Source organism: Brassica napus, chromosome C8 (genome assembly GCF_020379485.1).
Source record: "Brassica napus cultivar Da-Ae chromosome C8, Da-Ae, whole genome shotgun sequence".
NCBI classification, from domain to species: domain Eukaryota; kingdom Viridiplantae; phylum Streptophyta; class Magnoliopsida; order Brassicales; family Brassicaceae; genus Brassica; species Brassica napus.
Window position 1 is genome coordinate 32061161 of NC_063451.1, and position 22166 is coordinate 32083326.

At 34.5% G+C, this 22166-nt stretch overlaps 4 protein-coding genes across 4 annotated transcripts; 3 read left to right on the forward strand and 1 right to left on the reverse strand.

Moving 5' to 3' along the window:
• Positions 1–2062: 2062 nt before the first annotated feature.
• On the reverse strand, positions 2063–4203 carry LOC125591970. Its single transcript, XM_048766920.1, is given in 4 exon segments — positions 2063–3646; positions 3648–3697; positions 3700–3742; positions 4187–4203. Coding segments are annotated over 4 exon segments (213 nt in total). The 3' UTR covers positions 2063–3543.
• Positions 4204–6234: 2031 nt separating this feature from the next.
• Positions 6235–7371, forward strand: LOC106378214. The gene has a single exon (XM_013818377.2). The coding sequence runs from the start codon at positions 6235–6237 to the stop codon at positions 7369–7371; it is 1137 nt and encodes a 378-aa protein (XP_013673831.2).
• A 2205-nt stretch (positions 7372–9576) lies between these two features.
• LOC125591971 (secreted RxLR effector protein 161-like) lies at positions 9577–10356 on the forward strand. The gene has a single exon (XM_048766921.1). The coding sequence runs from the start codon at positions 9577–9579 to the stop codon at positions 10354–10356; it is 780 nt and encodes a 259-aa protein (XP_048622878.1).
• A 7748-nt stretch (positions 10357–18104) lies between these two features.
• LOC106355149 (COP1-interactive protein 1-like) lies at positions 18105–20695 on the forward strand. Its single transcript, XM_048765898.1, has one exon. The coding sequence runs from the start codon at positions 18190–18192 to the stop codon at positions 19342–19344; it is 1155 nt and encodes a 384-aa protein (XP_048621855.1). The 5' UTR covers positions 18105–18189; the 3' UTR covers positions 19345–20695.
• The last annotated feature ends 1471 nt before the right edge of the window (positions 20696–22166 follow it).

Here is a 22166-nt window from a genome sequence, read left to right on the forward strand (position 1 = left end):
AACCTAGTGACCACCGTTTCTCCGGTGTACCGGAACGGTTTGGTTGGTCTCCGATGTACCAATTTTGGTTATTTATTAATACATATTTTATTTTGAAAAAAAGTATATGCTCATCAGTTTAATTAGGTCCGGGTTAGTTGGGTGCAGAGAGATTTTGGTTGTAATTAATGTAACATGGCGTGGATTTGGTAATTAAAAGACGAGAAGCTAGTGAGGAAATAGAAATGAACAAGAAAGTGAGAGTAATGAAAGGAAGTGGAGAGACAGAGAGGATAAATGGTGGGAAACAGATCACGAAGATACACACAAACTCATACTGTTTTTGGAGTTTCCAAAAAGAGATGACGTGAAAGGCAACCAAACAGTAAAGTCTATCTCTCTCAATTTTCAAAGCTGAATGTAGTTACAATGACCCATCTAATCTCATACCCTTTACCCCTATGATCTCTCTATACCAACCTATTTTCACATCCACCAATAAAGTTTGTCTTAAATTCGTCCATCTTTCTTAACCTCATTAGTATTTTTGGTTACAATCACACTACTTCTTTGTTTCTATAACCGGACTTAGTTCTCCAAAATTCTTAACCTAGCCGGTCTCTTCAACTAATCATTTTGAGGTTTTCATGTAGTCTATTTAGTTACTCTTATGATAAAAATAATATTCAATTTTAACGTTTGTTTTACATGATGTAAACTTTGAAAAATATAAGGGAAAATTTGGATAAATGCACTTCAATAAGAATATTATTTGAAAAATACACCTTTGTTTAAGTTTTTTTGAAAAATACACTTATCTATATATAAATTTACCAAATTGCCCAATTTTAATATTTATCAATTCCTATTAAAAAAATTAAAAAATATATTTTAAAAGAAAATCGTTAGAGAATTGGGAATATCTTTTAAATATACTACACAATATCTCCCATATCTTTTTTAATATATCTTAAATTTATTTTTTTATTTTGGAAAAAATTAAAGAACGCAAGACGCGACTTGCTTTTCTTTTTTAACAACGTGACTTGTTTATATAAGTTGAAAAAAACAAAATAAAGGGAAATATGTATAAATTTCATGATAAAGTCAAAACAAGTCATAATTCACATGTTTATCTTTGTTATCGTAAAATTTAAATGGTAAAATAACATATTTATCTCAACACATATATTTATCTAATTTTAATGATATTATTTTATTAATTTCGAATTTATATATTAATTTTGAATTATATCTTGGGTAAAAAGGTCAAATCATAATTAAGAAAATGTATTTTTCAAAAGTTAAAATAGAAAATGCAATTATCAAATTTCAAATCCTAAATAGTTTATTTTGAAAATTATCCCTATTTATAATCTGTGATCGGTATTTAATATTTTGGTCAATAGTCGGTTTGGCAACAGTTTTATACAGAGGTGGGGGCACGACCGACCTGAGATATAATGCCTATAAAATAAGGTTCTGTTTAACTTGGTACGAAAGTTTTCTGTGTGTATATATATATAAAACTAAACTTATTCTTAGATTCACCCCCTGAGATAACCTCTAAGTTCAACAACTGATTGTGTTATTTCATATTCGATATCTTTTTAAAAAAGAAATAAAATATTGTCAAATTATATTATCTTTTTAAAACTAAAAGGTAAAAAAAAAAAAATAAAAAATAATATAGTAATTACAAAAACAAATATTTTTAACGTCGTCAGCAAAACATTAAACATTAAATCCTAATCCCTAAAATCTAAATCATAAACTCTAAACCCTTGGGTAAACCCTAAACTCTATGATAAATCTTAAACTCTAAATCAAAATCACTAAACACTAAAACACTCAAGGGTTTAGGTTTTAGAGTTATAGGGTTTAGTGTTTTTATTTAGAGTTTATGATTTATCCAAGGGTTTAGGGTTTATCCAAGGGTTTAGAGTTTATCCAAGAGTTTAGGGTTCATCCAAGGATTTAGAGTTTAAGATTTAGGGTTTAGAGTTTAGGGATTAGGATTTAGGGTTTAGTGTTTTGCTGACGACGTTAAAAAGATTTTTTTAAAAATTTTTTTTTCTGTAACTATTTTTTTTTTTTTTTTTTTGATTTTAAAAACATAATATAACTTGACAATATTTTGTTTCTTTTTTTAAAAGATATTGAATTTGAAATAATGAAATCCTATTGGTTGGTGACTCTAAGGGATGAACTCAATAATAACTCATAAAACTATATGGAAGGACAATAATGAAGAAAGAATTGAGGTTAAATGAAATAAAATAAAATAATTAGTATATGTACAATATTACAGAATAAAACGAAATAATGTGTGTGACATGTAGTGGGGCGTAAGGGAGCAGCAGAAGACAAATGCTAATCCATGAGATTCTGTTAGGTGTGTTCCCTTGACAGGGCCATATTTTGAAGTTTTCCTTGCTCCAAAACTCACAACCCTACCAGTTTAATACTACATCCAACTCATGGGTTCATCTTAATATGTCTTTGAAATTGATTTACGATTAGAGTTTTTGTTACATGACAAAGGTTGTTTTCCAACCCAGCTCCATTTTACTCGAAACACCATTTAGAAAAAAAGTCTACTATAATAACTCTCTGAACCACTACAAGTTGACAAAAAAGAGACAACCACAAGAAATATATACATACATATATGTGAGTTATTTCTCATGTATTCATGAATAATGGTGACGCCTAATGTGAGATTCATGCTGCGTATCAACCGAAGTCCGTTAAGAGTGTCGCAATTAAAGGGATTACAAAAGGACAAAAAAGTACTCTTCACATGATAATATTTGTTATCCTTGAAGATTAATTGGGTGTAAGATGTCAGAAACCTAATGCAAAGAGACCCACTTCTTATTGTCTAAAGGACACTTACCTGCCCCACCCTCACATGTTTTAATGCTCCCCTCTTCCATATGTTCAACGGAAGGAAACATAATCTAACACGACTTGGCTAACGCTCACATTATCATATGTCTGTATTAAATAACTCAACGTCCATACCAAACTAGTCTAACCAACAAATCATAGTATAATACGTCCATTCCGCAAAGCAGGCTTTGATTCGAAGCAAAGAAAACGTGAATTATGTTAGGTCTCTATAATTGTTTAGTTTGGTTAGTGCATTTTTTTCACAAGTGGTGTGTTCGAGTCATTTTGTGATCAAAACTTGATTACTATATATAGACACGCACATGACGAGTCTGTGTTTTTTTTGTAAGCATGTGTGTATTCTTTTATGGTCTTTAGCAAAGATTTATCTTGTATAAAAGTAAGCGATAACATAAACTTTATTTCATTCCGAACAAAATTATATCGGCAAGACGGCAACCACATATTTGAAATTTTCACATTCAAATAAGGTCGTTGTTTGCGTTTGAAGTCCATAACAAACGATGTATGGGACATTTACTCTAAAACCAAAATAAGAAACAAAGCAAATGGATATGCTCACTTTAAGTAAGAATCGTAAAAAAGTGGAAGAAATGGAGACAAAAGAATAGTTGTGGAGAGAGAGAAGTGGTGAATTAGTGATGTATGTCACAGCTCAGCAAGTAAACGCTCGCAATAAGCAAGCTGAAACTCAGCAGTGAAATTTGCAGATCCAAATCTAGAGGCAATATAGGCAAGAAGAAGTCTAGATATAGCTAGCCTCACCTTCTGATGGATCCAGAGGGTATGGATGATTCAGTATATTTGAAGGACAGGTGATGCTACAGCATCTATGATGACATTAGAGCTTCAAACAGTAAACACCATCAGATCTTAGTCATGGAACCAAGACTAATTCAATGCTCCTTTTCGCAAAAACTAAGTATTTAATGCACCAAGGCTCATGATGGACCTAAATAACCTATTTAAATAGATATAAATAAGCAAGACAAAAGTAATGTTCAAACTTTAAAGTCAAAGTCAGATTCAGATTTGTCCAACTGGTTAAAGCGACCGGATGTGATGGGTTTGGTAAACTGTTATTATTGATAGGATTTAATTAATCATCTCCATCGAATAACAATATACAAGAAAAAAAATATTGTAAGAAAGAGCATAATGCGAATCTTGAATATTAATAATCTAGACGTGGACTTAACAATGTGAATATTCGATTCACATATTTGAAAACAAAACTCTCACTGTTGTTTGTATTATACGTAAAAATGCAAGAACAATGATTTTGACGTACATGTCTGAGACATTCATCCCTTCAGGAAATTTTTCATTGTTTTCATAACACTATTAGATTGTTTATATACAGAAAAAAACAATCACAAAACTATTAGCTTAAGTGCAAAGTGTACTACACTATTCGTGACTTCTATACTATATCAACTCAATTATTAATTTTTTTGAAAAATTATTAGCTGTATTGGGAAGCTGCACATTCAAACGAACTATTCGTAACTGTTCACGAAATGCACTTCATAATAACTCCTCTCGTGAGAAAATCTAGATATCCCAATCCAAGCATTTAACCTCTTGATCTCGTCATCAATATCGATTCATCAATTCATTTCACATCTATATTATTAAAAGAGAAGTACCCATTAAAAATATCCCTAAATTTTTTAACTTATTTACACTTCCATGCCACTAAGAATTAAATTAAATTACTTATTTTAATGCTTATCTTTTTCAGTTAGATTAATGAGTTTTCCTTAATCAAACTTAAACTTAATATCATTAAATCAACTTAATAATACATCATATTTAATGTAGATTACTACGTACGAGGACAGTCCAATAATGAACTTGAATTTTAATTTTTTACGAAATGTGAATCACTTGACGTATGTAATATTTAAAATATATTAACTACAATATAACAAATGCATATTAGCATATAACTTACCTATACTTTAGTTTGAAATGATCATGCTCAAATTTTATATAGTCAACTTTGATCATGCATCGATGTACAATATTCAAACCACCTATAGTTTTCGTTTTCTTTATAGGTTGTATCAACCAACCAATCATCCTGTCGATTTTCTAAGCTTTATAAAAAATAAATCAATAAATACAAACTTAAAATCAAATAACTTCTATTAATCAAAACAAAATATCTTCAATGTCGTATCTTTAATGTAACTATTAAATATAGAAACCATAATTACGCTAATTATAAGAATATATTTGATTCCAACCAATTGATCTATTACTTCGGTGATTGATTTGCTTGTAGAAGAAAAAACAATAAATTCAAAATTTATAAGAACATAAAATATATAGATTCCAATCAATTGTCTATATTTGGGTATATTGTGGACAAAGTTAAAAGACTCTTTTTTTTTTGTTACTACAAAGCTTTAATAATATGAGATTTTAACATATTAATATTATGGATATTTAATAATTATTTTGGCACAAAACAAATATCATAAATAATTTATTATTAATAAAATTATGAAATTATTTACAATTTTATTACCATTTCATATGCCGTTTTGGGTATGTTAAATTTTCAACAAATTTTTTAAAATCATTGTATTTACTTTAAACATGTATAACTAAATTATAATCTTTTATACCATACTAAGTCATAATATAATATTTTTTCACATTTTACATTCATATCCATTGTTTGTATATATCGTATATAATTCTCTAACTATGTATATATGTTCAATTTGTTTATATGATATCAAATATTATTCATAAAATATATGGTTTAAGACGCCAAAAAAATATTTACCTGATAAATATAATACGATCAAATATTACAAATACATCATTTAATAAAATAAATAATCAAAAATCAAAAATCCATATCCGCGCTGGCGCGCGGGTCAGGGTCTAGTTTGTTATTAAATTACATTCAAATGAAGTTACACCATCTCCTTCGTTCAAACTGACAAATCATTAGAGAAGTTAAAATTAACGTATGAGAAATTATAATGAGTTATCTAAATTTGAATTCTTAACGTTGTTGGATTAAACTTGAAGAATAAAGAAGCTTGAGGTGCAAGCAAGGAGATCTAATCCTATTAAGTTTTAGAAACATAATAAGATTAGGAGTTATCTAAAGTTACGTTTATCTATTAGGATTAGGAGAATATAATCTCTATATAAGTAGATATTGAGATGTGATATTACTTACGGAATTCAGGGATTTGAGAACTTGTGTTTTGAGTGAGTTTCACAAGTTATTAATAAGAGAACAATTCTTATTTGAGTCTTTGAGTTTCATACTTGAGTTCTAGATTTGGTATCAGAGCGTTAGGAGAATCGAGAATGGGAAACCTTACCATCGTTACGTCGCTTAAATCAAAAGATGGAGAGCGCTCTACCATAAAATCTCCAATGCTTACCTCTACCAATTACACAGTGTGGGCCATTAGAATGAAAAACGTGCTCAAGGTTCACAAGGTTTGGAATCTGGTGGAGACAGCGACAGAAGATGATGAGAAGAACGATATAGCAATTGGATTGCTGTTCCAAGCAATACCAGAGGCCTTGGTACTTCAAGTTGGAGAGTTGGATACGGCAGCAAAGGTGTGGGAGGCTATCAAAGCTCGACATGTAGGTGCAGAGAGAGTTAAAGAAGCTAGATTACAAACTCTAATGGCTGAGTTTGATAGATTGGTGATGAAAGACAACGAGAGGATCGATGACTTCGTTGGCAAGCTATCTGAGATCTCATCAACATGCTCTGCCCTAGGTGAAGAGATTGAGGAACCCAAGCTGGTCAAGAAGTTTCTTAAGTGTCTTCCTCACAAGAAGTATATACACATAGTTTCCTCTCTTGAACAAGTACTTGATCTAAAGACCACAAAGTTCGAAGACATTGTGGGACGATTAAAAGCCTATGAAGAACGCATTCGAGTTATAGAAGATATCGAAGAGGATCAAAGCAAACTTATGTACACCAATACAGAACAGCAAACCACACGAGACTATCAAGATGACTATCGAGGATACCGTGGGAGAGGACGCTCTTACAGAGGCAGGGGCCGTGGTCGAGGCAGAGATACGTCGAGAATAACGTGTTTCCGGTGTGACAAGATGGGTCATTATGCTTCTACCTGCCCCGATCGTCTTCTAAAACTGCAGGAAGCACATGAACAAGAGAAAGATGACACGCAAGATGCAGACGAGCTTATGATGCATGAGGTGGTCTATCTAAACGAAGGAAACGTAATGCTAAGCAAGTACGATTCAAACAGAGAAGACAATATGTGGTATTTTGATAATGGAGCTAGTAACCATATGACTGGAGATCACCGTTATTTTAAGAGAATCAATGAGACAATCACAGGAAAGGTGAAGTTTGGAGATGACTCTCGAATAGACATCAAGGGGAAAGGTAGTATTGAGTTTGTAGATAGAAACGGAGAAACGAGAACGATGTCTATTTTATACCTGATCTGAAGAGCAACATAATCAGTCTCGGGCAAGCCACGGAATCAGGATGTGACATAAGGCTGAAAGGGGAGTGTTTGACGATGCATGATCAGGATGGAAAGCTACTAGTCAAAGCAACAAGATACAAGAACCGTCTCTACAAAGTTCACATGGGCATAAAGATAATATATGCTTGTTATCTACTGCAACCAACGAATCAAACCGCTGGCACGCACGGCTGGGACACGTTAACTTCGAGACAATTCAATCTATGGTCCAGAGAGAGCTTGTAACTGGAATCCCGCGTATGTCCTTTGAGAAGAGTATATGTGGCTCTTGCTTACTTGGCAAGCAAACAAGACAAGTGTTTCCACAATCTACCACATATCGAGCAGACGCAGCACTCGAGCTCATCTATGGTGACCTATGTGGACCTATAACTCCAAGCACTAGATGAGGTAATAGGTACATATTTGTACTTATCGACGATCAGACGAGGTACATGTGGACAGTTCTATTGAAGGAGAAGAGTGAGGCATTCGGAAAATTTAAAAGGTTTAAGTTAACAGTGGAGCAAGACACGAAAGAGAAGATACGAACACTTAGAACAGATAGAGGAGGAGAGTTCATCTCACGCGAGTTTAATGACTTCTGTGAAGAGATGGGAATTAAACGACATCTTACAGCTCCCTACACACAGCAACAAAATGGCGTTGTTGAAAGACGGAACAGAACCTTAATGGAGATGACAAGAAGCATTCTTAAGCATATGGCAGTTCCAAACTATATGTGGGGAGAGGCTACAAGACACTCGACCTACCTGCTGAACCGTGTGGCCACACGAGTGCTCAAGAACGTGACTCCATATGAAGCTCTTCGCGGGAGAAAGCCGAACGTAAACCATCTCAAAACTTTTGGGTGCATTGGATATGCCAAAACTGTGAAGCCACATCTACAGAAACTCGAGGACAGATCACGCTTGCTCGTTCATTTGGGAACAGAACCCGACTCCAAAGCTTACCGAATGTATGACCCTCAAACACAGAAGATTGTGGTAAGCCGGGACGTTGTTTTCGACGAAGCAAAGGGATGGAATTGGCGCCAAGACAGCTCAGAACAGAATTTGAACGGAAGCTTCAGCATCACGTTAGGAGAATTTGGGAATCATGGTATCCAAAAGGATCATAAATTTAGTGGAGAAGTAGCTCAGCAAAGAAGCGGTGATTCAAGTGGAGATACATATATCGCAACTAGTACAGAAGTGTTAGCTAAAGAAGAAAATAACGATGAAGGAGAAGATGAAACAGAGGAAACAGAGGTCACATTAAGACGCTCGATGAGACAAAGTAGCAAGCCAAAGTACTTAGATGATTATGTCCTTCTCGCGGAGGAAGAAGGAGAATATTTACTTATGTGTTTGAACGATGAGCCTCGAAGTTATGAGGAGGCAAGAGAAACTAAAGAATGGACAGATGCATGCAGTGATGAGATCGAATCCATCGAGAAGAACAGAACATGGGAGCTCGTGGAACTTCCTATAGGAGCAAAAGCAATCGGCCTAAAGTGGATATTCAAAGTGAAAAGGAACTCAGATGGGAGCATCAATAAGCACAAGGCTCGACTTGTTGCGAAAGGGTATGTACAAGTTCAAGGAATATACTTTGACGAGGTGTTTGCTCCGGTAGCTAGGATCAAAACTATCAGGCTTTTGATCAGTCTTGCTGCATCTAATGGATGGGAAATTCATCATATGGATGTCAAAACTGCGTTCTTACATGGTGAACTAAAGGAAACTGTGTTTGTTACTCAACCTAAAGGATTTGAAGTTAAGGGTTCAGAGAGTAAAGTCTATTGACTCAACAAAGCATTGTATGGCCTCCGTCAAGCGCCGCGAGCATGGAATCATAAGTTGAACTCAATTCTCAAAGAACTACGGTTCTTCAAGTGTTCAAAGGAGCCTTCGGTCTATCGAAAGAAGGTACACGATGATCTCTTGGTTGTCGCCGTCTATGTAGACGATCTTTTCATCACAGGAACGAGTGTAAATGTCATCAGTGAGTTTAAAAGGGAGATGGCATTAAAGTTCGAGATGACAACTTGGGTAAGTTAACCTACTATCTCGGGATTGAGGTTTCTCAACATCAAGGCAAGATCACACTGTGTCAGAAGAGTTATGCGTTAAAGATCTTAGAGGAAGCTGGCTTGAAAGACTGCAACATGGTGCACACGCCCATGGAGTCCGGGCTCAAACTAGCCAAATCTGAGAAGGAGAGATCTATCGACGCAACAAGCTACAGACGCAATGTGGGATGTCTCCGCTACCTATTACATACACGACCCGACTTGTCTTACTGCGTTGGAGTCTTGAGCAAGTACATGCAGGACCCGAAGGAATCACATGGCATAGCAATGAAACAGTGCTTACGGTATCTAAAAGGGACGATAGCCTGTGGTATGATGTTCAAGCACTCGTTGACCAAACCTTCTAGACTTGTCGGATACAGTGACAGCAGCCACAACATTGACCCCGATGACGGCAGAAGCACAACTGGGCACATTTTCTACCTCGGTGAGAGCCCAATCGCTTGGTGCTCACAGAAGCAAGAGACCGTGGCTCTGTCGTCATGTGAGGCAGAGTTTATGGCGGGTACAGAAGCAGCACGACAGGCTATATGGCTCACCGAATTACTTGTAGAGATCAAAGGGTCAGCGAGAGAAAAGGTGGTTATACGCATTGATAGTCAGTCGGCCATTGCTCTTACAAGGAACCCGGTGTTTCACGGACGCAGTAAGCACATACACACTAGATACCATTTCATTAGAGAGTGTGTTGAGAATGGAGTGATAGAAGTTGAGCATGTTCCCGGAAGTCAACCGAAGGCGGACATATTAACTAAAGCTCTAGGAAGAATCAAGTTCAAGGAGATGAGAGATCTCATTGGAGTTAAAGATTTGAGTGATGAGGAGTTCAAGCTTAAGGGGGGAGATTGTTGGATTAAGCTTGAAGAATAAAGAAGCTTGAGGTGCAAGCAAGGAGACCTAATCCTATTGCGTCTTAGAAACATAATAAGATTAGGAGTTATCTAAAGTTATGTTTATCTATTAGGATTAGGAGAATATAATCTCTATATAAGTAGATATCGAGATGTGATATTACTTACGGAGTTTAGGGATTTGAGAATTTGTGTTTTGAGTGAGTATCACAAGTTATTAATAAGAGAGCAATTCTTATTTGAGTCTTTGAGTTTCATACTTGAGTTCTAGAAACGTTTATGAGAAATTATAATGAGTTCTCTAAATTCGAATTCTTAATGTTTATGAGAAATTATAATGAGTTATCTAAATTTGAATTCAAATACTGCTTTTCATCAGAGTGTGTTTACACATTATCATTAGTAAATGCATGCCCGGTCTATTATAAACTAGGCCTGAAATTTTTATCCGAGATCCGGATTCGATCCGAGATTCGATCTGGTTCCGATCCGAAAATCCGGATATCCGGAGGGGCCGAATCCGGATCCGGATAGTAAAATGTTGGATCCGTCAAAGCCGGATCCGGATCCAGATATTTTAAATTTTTAGTCTGGATATCCGGATCCGTAAGTTTTATTAAAACTATTTCCAAAATAGTAATATCCATATATAAAAATTAATTTTATTTAATATATTTTCATTTTTATAATAGTATATATAAATTTTATGTAAATTTTGTAATATTATACGTAGAAATAATTAAAAACATTATATATTTTTTTATTTTTAAATTATTGTTAATATTTTATATATATTGATATTATTTTTTATTTATTTTAATGATCCAAATCCGGATCCGGATATCCGCCGGATAGTACAATTTTTAGAAGGATATCCGACATCCGGATATCCGAGAACCCCAGATCCGGATAAGGATAATAAAATTATGGATCCGTCGGATAAGGATCCGGATCCGGATACCTTAAAATTGCTCGGATACCCAATACGTCTCAGACCTATTATAAACTACTGCATAAAGCAAAAAAAATTTTGGCGCGCATCAAATTTTGAACCTACTACCTAACATTCATTAGAGGGGAGACACAACTAGTGAGATATATTCTTATTTAACATATTGTGGTGCCCTTTAATATTTTGTCTAGTCTGGCGTCTAAATCAGGTGCTTCCTGTGTTTTCGGCCAGGGCCGGCACTGAGTACATGTATATCTTTTCAACTCCACAAGAGTTTTTGAATTAAAAACCATTCTTTCTATTAACGAAAACAACCATACATTCTATTATAAGTTTATAAATTAAACGTACAACCTTACTTTCTTGAAGAAACTGAACATAAGATTGATACAAAACTATGAAAGTAGAAAGAAAATGATGTAAGATGAAAATATAGCGCACGTGCGAGAGAGCCCACAAGGTGGCAAGATATCATTATTGTTGACTATTTTGGTTCTTGAGGATGTCAAATGGGTTTCATAGTTAAAAAAAAAAAAAAAAAAAAAAAATTTAAAAACAAACCAATCGTGGGCCGCCACGTGTCAGTGGGGCCCGCGAACAGTGTAAGAAACTCACTAAGATCGGTTCTTAATTAGTAATTTTTGTAACCGATCCTTAAGGGTTTTGTGGGGGCCCACACACTAAGAAACCCACTAAAAACCCCGGATAATCATGCTCTAAGAGAAGAAAGGTACAAGGACCATGTCTTGTTATATATTCTTCTAAATAGGCCTTTGTACAACTATTCTTGGGCGTTTGTGCCATTGGTCGATTACACTGAGGAATGAAGTGCATTTCCAAAGCTTGTGACTCGTGATGGTGTGAATCTTTCAAACCGAACAAAACTGATGGTGGTTTGGAATTGGTGCACTCTTATAACTACTAGGGCTTGTCCCGGGTTTTCTTATTTATGTCATAATTTAAATTAAATCATTATAATTTGGTATTTGAATATATATGTTATATATGCTTTGACTGATTATAAAATATAAATCATTAATCAAATTTAACTTTTTGTATTGAGAAAACTATAAATAATAAGTGAGCCTTATTTACAATTCAAATATTCTTTATTTTATTTATTTAGGGTTTCAGGAAAACTCTAAGATTCATTTAAATTAAATAAGAATAATTTAAATTGTTTCTGGTTATTAAATATATTGTAAATATGTATTTAATTCATCTATATTAAAATAAAATTATTTGTCATAAAAAACACAGAAAGTAGAAATTAAATGGTTTGAATCATTGTCAGCCAGAACCCCCTATTTGGAACTCATTATGCGATTTTTTTAAAAACACATTAGGTGCACATAAACTAAAAAGGGATTACAGATAGATTGGTTACCCTTTGGGCTCTTTCGATAAGTCAGTGTCCACATATTAATGTTAGTAAGTGTTGCAACGCGAATCTGCTGCTACTTCTCTCCAGTGCATGTCAGTTTTCTCAAGTTCTTCCTAGATTGACATAGAAGAAATCTGGTAACATAGAACTAACCGTTTTGTATAGTCACCTTTTTAAATATACCTGGACAGTGACCATTTCGAACATAACATCAGAAAATATAATCAAGGAGGACTGTTTTGAATGTCATATATCAGAATATTTACAAAAGAAAAAGATCGACAATTATTGTTTGTAAAATAGAATAAAATGTAAATACAATCTTCAAAACGAATGGAGACCTTCCAATTGAACTTTTACGTAGCCATAATGTTAAAATTCTCGGCTGATTCTTCTTGAGGAAGTTTCAAAGTGGGCATCACTGGCTCAAGCTGGCATACAAGAATTTATTGATACCGAGATGGAGATACAGATGGATCTTGAGTAAGTTTAAGTTATCCTTTAAAAGGTGGGCAAAGGGATGCGTGAATCCCTTCCAAAGCAGCATCTGCAGGAGAAGAAGACTTGGTCGAAATAAGTTTTTCAACATTCTCAGCTTGCATAAGGTCTAACCACCCATTCAAAACACACATGAAGTCTAAACTCTCCTGGAACATGCACCGCATATCTAGCCAGAATGTAAAAGAAGATTCAGAATCTATAGGCTATAGCCAAAGCTCACCGATAAACTCTTAAACACATCAAATAACCAAGACATCTGTAATACGAAGATGGAGGTAAAACTTATTGAACGAATCTTCAGTTTCTGACCTAGTTCCACTAATATTGCTCCAACATCAACACATGTCCTCAAAACACAATACAAACAAACTTTGCTACTGTGACACTGGAGCTCAATTACATATGCTCTTCTGTATGACCAAGGCGCCAACATGGACACGACTAAAATCTAATAAGCAGTCACATTTCAATTACCAAACACTGAGATAATCATGCAAAGCAGGAGAGTTTAAGCGTCAAAGAAAATTTGACAACTTTCCAATATTTACCTCGTGAACAACATTGCCTTTTGAATCAACAACAACTCCATATTCTACGAAATGACTCTTTAGCCACCATGAATCTGAATCCAAAACCTTAAGACAATCACTCGCCTTCTTGCTCCATTTTTTAGCAGAAAGAATGACTCGGCAAGCAATTTCCGCAGCCTTATCCCCTAACAAACTCATGGAACCAGGTCAGACCCTCAAGATTCCTTCAATACTTCAATGTCCATCTTTCTATTTTCGATTATTTTGGTTATAGTTGTCTTAGTTTTTGTTATGAAATGTAAAAGTAAAGCACCTTTCATAAAAATACTAAAACCAAGGTGTAGAAAAGCACATTACTTGCTCATTATTGGTATGCTTCCTCACTGTACACGAATTGTTCCGGCAAGGAATATAACCCTTGTCTGTTAGTTATGAAACATCCACTGCCCATGAGCCATGGCTTCACATATGAAACTCAATCGAAGCAATTTATTAGTAATTGCTGTATAAAATTCTCTCTCCTTATTGACTATTTGCAAAGCATGAAAAACAATATGGAAACACAGTAACTTTATTTTTTCCAGGAAGGAAGATCAACCAAGCAAATAAAAAAGGAAGCAACAAGGATTTTGTGATGTTAAAAAATTACCAGTATATGCGGCTCCTTTGGGTCAAATTAATCAACATAAAAAATCTATGTTAATTCTTCAGACTTGTCATTAGCTCTAGCAATTTCAGCAGTGGTGTTCTCCAGCGGCTCTGCTCATTGGTTTCAATGGTTTTTGTCACATGGCTCTTAGATTTAGAAAGGTGTGTGAGTGGTAAACAAAAACATAGAATAAATGAGAGGAGAACAACATACCTCTCGAAATGTTGTTTCAATCTCTACCTCTTTCCACAATGAAACTGAAAAGGGAAAAACTAAATGAAAGGGAAAATTTCATATTATTAGATTCCAATATGAGATGAGTAATCTAAGCTCCATTTACCTTTTTGGTTTCGGCAAACAAACTATGCGATTGTAGTTCAGTCAGCTCTTACTCCCTCATTCATGGCCATTGATGTAGCTTCGAGTAGGTTTTGATTTAGGGTGATTTAGGTTTAGAACGAAGATTTTGATTTAGGGTGATTTAGGTTTAGACGCAGATCTTTATATAGGAGACGGATCAATGGGAGGTGAAAAAAAACATGCAAAAGAAAGGTTTTAAGGTCATCATTGATTAAGAAAGTGACACAAAAGAAATTCAAACATCAAAGAAGATGAAGTGGAAGAGTCGGGGGAGAAACTGAGGCGTGAAACAATACAGATTTTTTTGTCCTTTCTCTGCATGGGCTGGGATGGGCCTATCTGATAATTTTCAAAGAACCCATACGAAAATCCACTCTATTTAAGTCATGGTGATGTGGCAATATCATACCCTCTCATTGGGTGATTTTTCCATTTGATGTGGACAATATATCTAAGGCTCTTATTCCCCTTTTATTACTTGTTTGATTGTGTTAATGTTAACTCACATGAAAATAACCTACTGTACTCGTCAACATGCTGATTTATAATGGGCTTCCAAAGTTGGCCCATTTATATTCTTCTAAAATACAAACAGAGCCAGTGCTGAATATGTTGTTGATTCACATGAGTGGCGTTGAAGCCACATTCATCATTGCGGAGATGAAGAAGAAAGATGGAGGCTGCAGTAGCTTTGCGGAGATGGAGAATGATTATCAAATAAGAAGGCAATGAAGATTCTTCATGGCCTAGAGTGACTGCAGACAAATCTTTTGTAACTATAGAAGCAAACTGTTTGAAGGATGATAGAGAGTTTATTCTTGGATCCAATGATCATTGATCAACACTTCTTCAAGGTTTGTCCTACAGCAACACATCTTTCTCCTGTTTCAACTGGTTAACTAGCTTGCAGACGCTAGGAGGATCCGTAAGTGATTTCTTTTCTTGACTTCACATCTCTTTTTTTGGCACTAAGCTACTACGGTTACGCCTGACTAACAATATATGGATGCTCTAATAGCTTGCAGGTATGGCACAATTCTCTGGTAGCAACATTGATGATTCTTTTTTAATTTATACAGTGGGTCTATGGACCAATCTTGGTTTGAAATATGATCTAGGAACATTGTGACTAGATAGCACAAGCCTTAGGCAAGACCGTTTTATCCTAAGCTTTTATGCTAATTTCCTTACAAGGAGTCTATAGCAATACCAGTAACAAAATAGAAACACCACTCTTTGGAACAACCTTTAATAGGTCCAATCTTATATACCCAACTATCTCGAGCCTTCCTCTTCACTGTAGTTGAACGGTAATGGAACTGATTTGAATGCTCTGAACTTCTCCACGTTGTTCAAATGCTCGTTCTCTAACCTGTGTTCGTAAGTCATAACCCAAACAAAGCCAAAATCGTAAGTAAAAGAACTGATGTTTGAGGAGCATTTATCGATTGTTTCTTGGTCAAGACGCTACCTGAAGAAGTTCCAGATACCACGGCGTATGATCTCTAGAATAGCTAGGAGAGCAATCATCGTTTCTCTATGCAAGAACGAGGAGTTGAAATCAAGAACAGTCTGCAACCATGTCAACCTCAACACAGAGTTCACCATCTACAGAAAAGAGAGGAGAGAAACAAAATTAGAAAGAAACCCTAAACTAGGTTTGTAAAAGAAACCCTAAAATATGATTTATTTTGTTATCTTTTTTTTTTCTTTTAGTTCTCACCATTGCAACGTAGTAGACGGTTTTGTGAGGAACACACTACAAGGGAAGAGGGTAAAGATAGCATAAGAAAATAGCGTTCTAGTCGAGAATGCTATCTTTGACATATATCATAATTTAAGATAGCGTTCCGAATATGTATTGCTATGTTTGTTTTTTCGGTTTTCAAAGGCGTATATTAAATAGCACATACAACATTAAAACGCTATGTAAATGTCGAGCGGAACAAAATAATTCATTTACAGCTAAAAGACTTAGTGAAAAAGAAGCGCCAAAAAATGGGGGAAAATATATTTTTGACAAACTAGATCTGAAAACTTAAGATTTTTAAGTTTCTCTTATTTTCTCCTTATCTGTTATTTCTTTCTTACTCTCAAGATGTAGGGTTCCCAGACCGATCTCCTAACACATAGAAATAGGAGAGAAGACTTCAATCTTCGTCGATGCCCCCCCCCTCCCCCACGCGAATCAGTTTCTTCCTTCAGCGAGCTCCACGAGGTCACATCGGCCCAAGAGAAAGGCACCGGAGAAACCCTTAATCTCAGATTATGGATACGACGATCCCACGGTTAATATGGTTTAGCGAGGAAGAAAGCAAGAAGAAACAAAACATCGATCAGCTCCTGTCTCAGGAGAGCCTTCGTGACTGTCCATCTATCCCTAAAAAACTGATTTCTCAAATATTAGAGATTCAATAGGTTTCACTGACGACTACTTAAAACGATTATGCCACTAACTTATCTCCTCCAAAATCCTTCAACAATGTTAAAGGTAAACTATGCACGAAAAAGTTGTATAAATAGACAAAAATAAAACTCTAAGACCATCATATATATATATATATATATATCACAATACTAAAAGGCCAAAATGCTGAGATTCTAGCACGTCCGCGTCACTTCAAATATTCCTCCAATCACAACATTTTATTTGGACACGTCAGACATGCTTCAATTACTTTTGGGCTTCACGTTTTCCTTTCATTTGGAATGGGTTGGGCTTTATTTGCATCATCTGTAGGCTTTATTTTTTATCCATGTTTGCGTGAACCCGATGAAGACGGAAGTCACGAGGATCTTTCCCTTTACCTTTTCGTCTTCTACGCTTGAAACCCTAGAGTTCTAATCGATCCACTTCTTCTCAATCAAAACTCCACTTAAATTTGATCAATCAACTTCTTAATGATTTCATTTCAGTTTCTTCTATTCCTCATCCTTTATATACTGATTTACTTTCGTTTGTACAAATCAAAACCGTTGAACTGCTCTAACCAAGAACTCATGTCTGAGTCTGGACAGTTAAAAGAGAGCCACAATGAGAAAGACAAGGAATTTCTCGGTTTAAGGGATATCCATGAGACTCATCAGAGAGAATCATCCACTCAACTAAGAGATTTAGAAGCGCAACTGATGTCATCTGAACAAAGGGTTTCTGATCTGAATGAAAGTCTGAAGATTGCAGAGGAAGAAAACAAATCCATGTCCACTAAAATCTCAGATACTTCAGGGGAGCTCGAAAGAGTACAGATCACGTTACAGGAACTCACAGTTGAGTCAAGCAAACTTAAAGAACAGCTTGCTGAGAAAGAAGCAGAACTTTTACATCTGACAGAGAAGGAAAGCAAATCACAGGTGCAAATAAAAGAACTAGAAGCAACAATAGGGACCGTTGAGAAGTTGTTACAGTCAGTAGATCTTGAGACAGAAATTGCTGGAAAGACCACTGAAGTTGAGCAACTAAAGCGCAAAACAGAGAAATGGTTGCTAGAATCTCGGAACTTGAGAAGACAATGGACGACAAAGGAACTGAACTCTCTGCTTTAACCCAAAAACTTGAGGATAAGGAGAAGCAATCATCCTCCACAACTGAGAGTCTGACAGCTGAGATCGATGGCCTAAGAGCAGGACTAGAGTCGCTGTCTGCTCAAAAAGAAGAGTTAGAGAAGCTAATGGAGAGCAAAGGCGATGAAGCTTCAATGCAGATTAAGCTAATGGATAAGATAAACAAAGCCTCTGCTGATACAGTGGTGTTAACAGAACAGATCAACAGTCTGCAGCATGAACTTGATTCTCTGCAGGTGAAGAAGAGTGAAACCGAATCAGAGTTTGATAGAGAGAAGCAAGAGAAATCAGATTTGTCTAATCAGATCATCGATGTCAAAAAAGCATTGATAGAGCAAGAAGCTGCTTACTATACGCTGGGAGAGGAACACAAACAGATCAACCAACTGTTAAAAGAACGTGACGAAGAACTTAATAAGCTAACAGAGGATCACAAAGAAGCCCAAATGTTATTGGAGGAGACAAGTAATGAAGTATCATCCAGAGATTCTGCAATCGCAGGTCATGAAGAGACAATGGAGAGTTTACGTAACGAGCTAGAAACGAAAGGAGAAGAGATAGAAACTCTCATGGAGAAAATCAGTAACATCGAGGTTAAGCTACGTTTATCCAACCAGAAACTGAGGGTAACCGAACAGGTGCTAACAGAGAAAGAGGAAGCTTTCAGGAGAGAAGAAGCTAAACACTTAGAGGAACAAGCATTGCTTGAAAAAAGCCTCACAGTGACTCATGAGACTTATCGAGGTATGATGAAAGAGATAGCAGAGAAAGTGAACACAACACTAGATGTCTTTCAATCAATGTCTGAAAAACTCACGGAGAAGCAGGGGAAGTATGAGAAAACGGTAATGGAGGCATCTAAACTACTATGGGCTGCGAGGAATTGGGTGATTGAGAGGAATCACGAGAAGGAGAAGATGAAGAAAGAGATGGAGAGGAAAGAAGAGGAAATAAAGAAGCTTGGAGAGAAAGTAAGAGAAGATGAAAAAGAGAAGGAGAGGAAAGAGGAGGAAATAAAGAAGCTCGGAGAGAAAGTAAGAGAAAATGAAAAGGAGAAGGAGAGGAAATAAAGAAGCTTGGAGAAAAATTAATAGAAGATGAAAAGGAGAAGGAGAGGATGAGACTTTGGTTGGACTTGGAGAAGAGAAAAGAGAAGCAATAAAGCAATTATGTGTGTGGATCGATCACCACTAAGGTCGATGTGAATATCTTGAAGAGGTTTTGTCTAAGACTGCTGTGGGTCGAGGGCAAAGACAGTCGCAGCGAGCCTAAGAGCTAGCGCCATCATCGGAGACAGTATGATACGTTGTTTTTCTTTCTCACCTCACATGAATGCAAACAATGTATTATGTGGTTCTTAGGTTTTGTGTTTTGGTCATTCAGGAAGAAGCTGGACTTCCGGAAAACTCCTGGCTGAGAGGATATATTTGGTCGATTACTTTTGTGTATGTTATGTTAGTGTGATTGTATTGCATTATTCATCTCCCCTGTATTCGTTTTTGATGTTTTTTTCAAGTCAAATTGGGTTTTATTGTGTGTAAAGTTTGGTGGTGGGATTTAATGGGAATAAAGGGCATCCTGCAAATGAATTTTTGGATTGTGATTTTTGGATGGTGTGATTGTACAGAACGATTAATCAATGTTGTCGGTATAGTGTTTCTGAGTCTTTGGTATTTGTTAAATACAAATATTTTTTGTTCTTGATCATACACATCGCTTAGAATCATCCGAACCATTTCTTGGTCTCCAAGTTATGGTCCCCATCCGAACCATTTCTTGGTCTCCAAGTTATGGTCCCTTTAAATGATATGTACTTTTGGTGGAACAATGATTTCAAAGTTATTTACTTGGTAAATGCTATATCATATGAAAAGGAATACAGTTGAGCATAAACAATTTTTGGTACTTAAAGGAAGATCTAGATCTGTAATTTGTAAATTCTCATTTGTTAAGATCATTGCTTACATATATTTTTGGTGTGATTAATAGTTGACAGTTATAAAGTAAAGAAAAAGTGAAGAAACCGAAGTGATAAATAAAGGTTCCTATTGGTGATATTTTAAATACTTTATTTTGTGAGTTTTAGTAATGTGTTCTTTAATTTTGTATTTTTGAGAGTTATATTAATAATTTTGTATTAAATTATTTTTATGAAAATATAGATATTAATTGTTTTGTTGGGGTTTTAAAATATACTATTGATTAAAATTATATATAGAATATTAGATATTATTTTAGTATATTTTGCTCGAATAATAAAAATGAAAGATGAAGAAATTTTGTAAAATTTAATAAATGTGATGACATGATGTTTCTCTCTTTCTTTGATTACTGAAGTAGCGCAAGGAGAAAAAAATGTGATATAACTTTAATATTATAGGTGTTACAAAAAAAACTTCAATATTATAGACTCTTTTTTTTTTTTTTGTAAAAAATATTATAGATTATTATTTCTTAGTTTGTGTACAATAGTTTGTTTATTGCAGAGTTGTGACCAATTTAAAGAAACCTTCAAATTCTTTCAACTTCAAAGATATATTATGGACAAACTAGCAAGCTTATATTGTCAACAAAGGAAAAGCAAGTGAGTTTTGTTCTCTATTTTTGTTTTTTTTTTGCATTTTTGATCATAGTCACGTTTCATGTTTCCAACAGTTCCAGTAGAGAATAGACAATTCCTTCTTCTCTGTATTTCAACCCTTTTTTTGAAAATTATAAATTAAACGATTGAATCTCACTATGAATTCAGTGATGCATATGCAACTCTCCAGGTATCTAACATAGAGATGAATTTGCGTCCTTCTCAAACCGTTGAATATGAATTCTCACCAAACTATGTCAAACATTTTCCGATGTCAAATTTAATAATCACTAGAGTTTGAATCGCACGTCCATCCGGATACTTTTCATTTTATAAATATACATTTTTGATATTATCGTAATCATTTTAAATGCATAATTTATATTTTAGTATTATATATTGTGTCTCTATAATTTTATTTTTTAGATTTTTTATTCAACATTATTAAAATATAATGATTTATATTGGATATCTTACTTTGCTATTATTTTTTATTACATATTAATAAATTTTGAGTTCAATACTAAATTCATAATCTAAGCTAATCAAATAGGAAACCTCCTTCAAAATGTATTATTTAATTTCTACAGTTTGCATACAATACATTTTTAATTTATTTAGTTATACCATATAAATGATATTTATTTAGGATAATTTATACTTCCATTTTGTGTTTAAAAAAAATATACTCTAGCACTTATCATTTTAGTATACTGCAGAATATTATAAGTAAATATATATTTTTTTGTTTAAGTAATATATCCCTATTATTTTAGTAAATTTATGCATAATATCATTTATCATATTATTTTAGTAAATTTTATCGATATAGAATATTTGTGTATGTTATGGTATTAAGGTTTATGAATTTTTGTTATTAAATTAAAATTTCAAAATATTATACTATTTATTTTTTACAGCATAATTGAATTTTCGTTTTGTATTTCAAAAAAAATAATTCTTTAGCATCTATGCTTTTATATTTTGTAAACTTTAAGTATAAGTATTGAACCGTTTTACCTTTGTGGGTTGCGTTTTTGGTTTATATTTGCAAGAGTTGAGGTTCTACAAAGAATACATATAACTGATCGACTATACTTCGGAAACCAAAAAAGTTTGACAAATCAAACAAATAAAAGCTAAAACATCATCACTTATACGTTTGGGATTAAAATAATATAAAATAACTCCAAATTATCGAAGATTATCCCCTAAAATAAATAAGTTTAAAAGCATTTTCCGCGCCTAAAAAATTTCAACCCACATATAAAAATATACAAAAAATAAAAGATGGGCAATACAAAATAATTC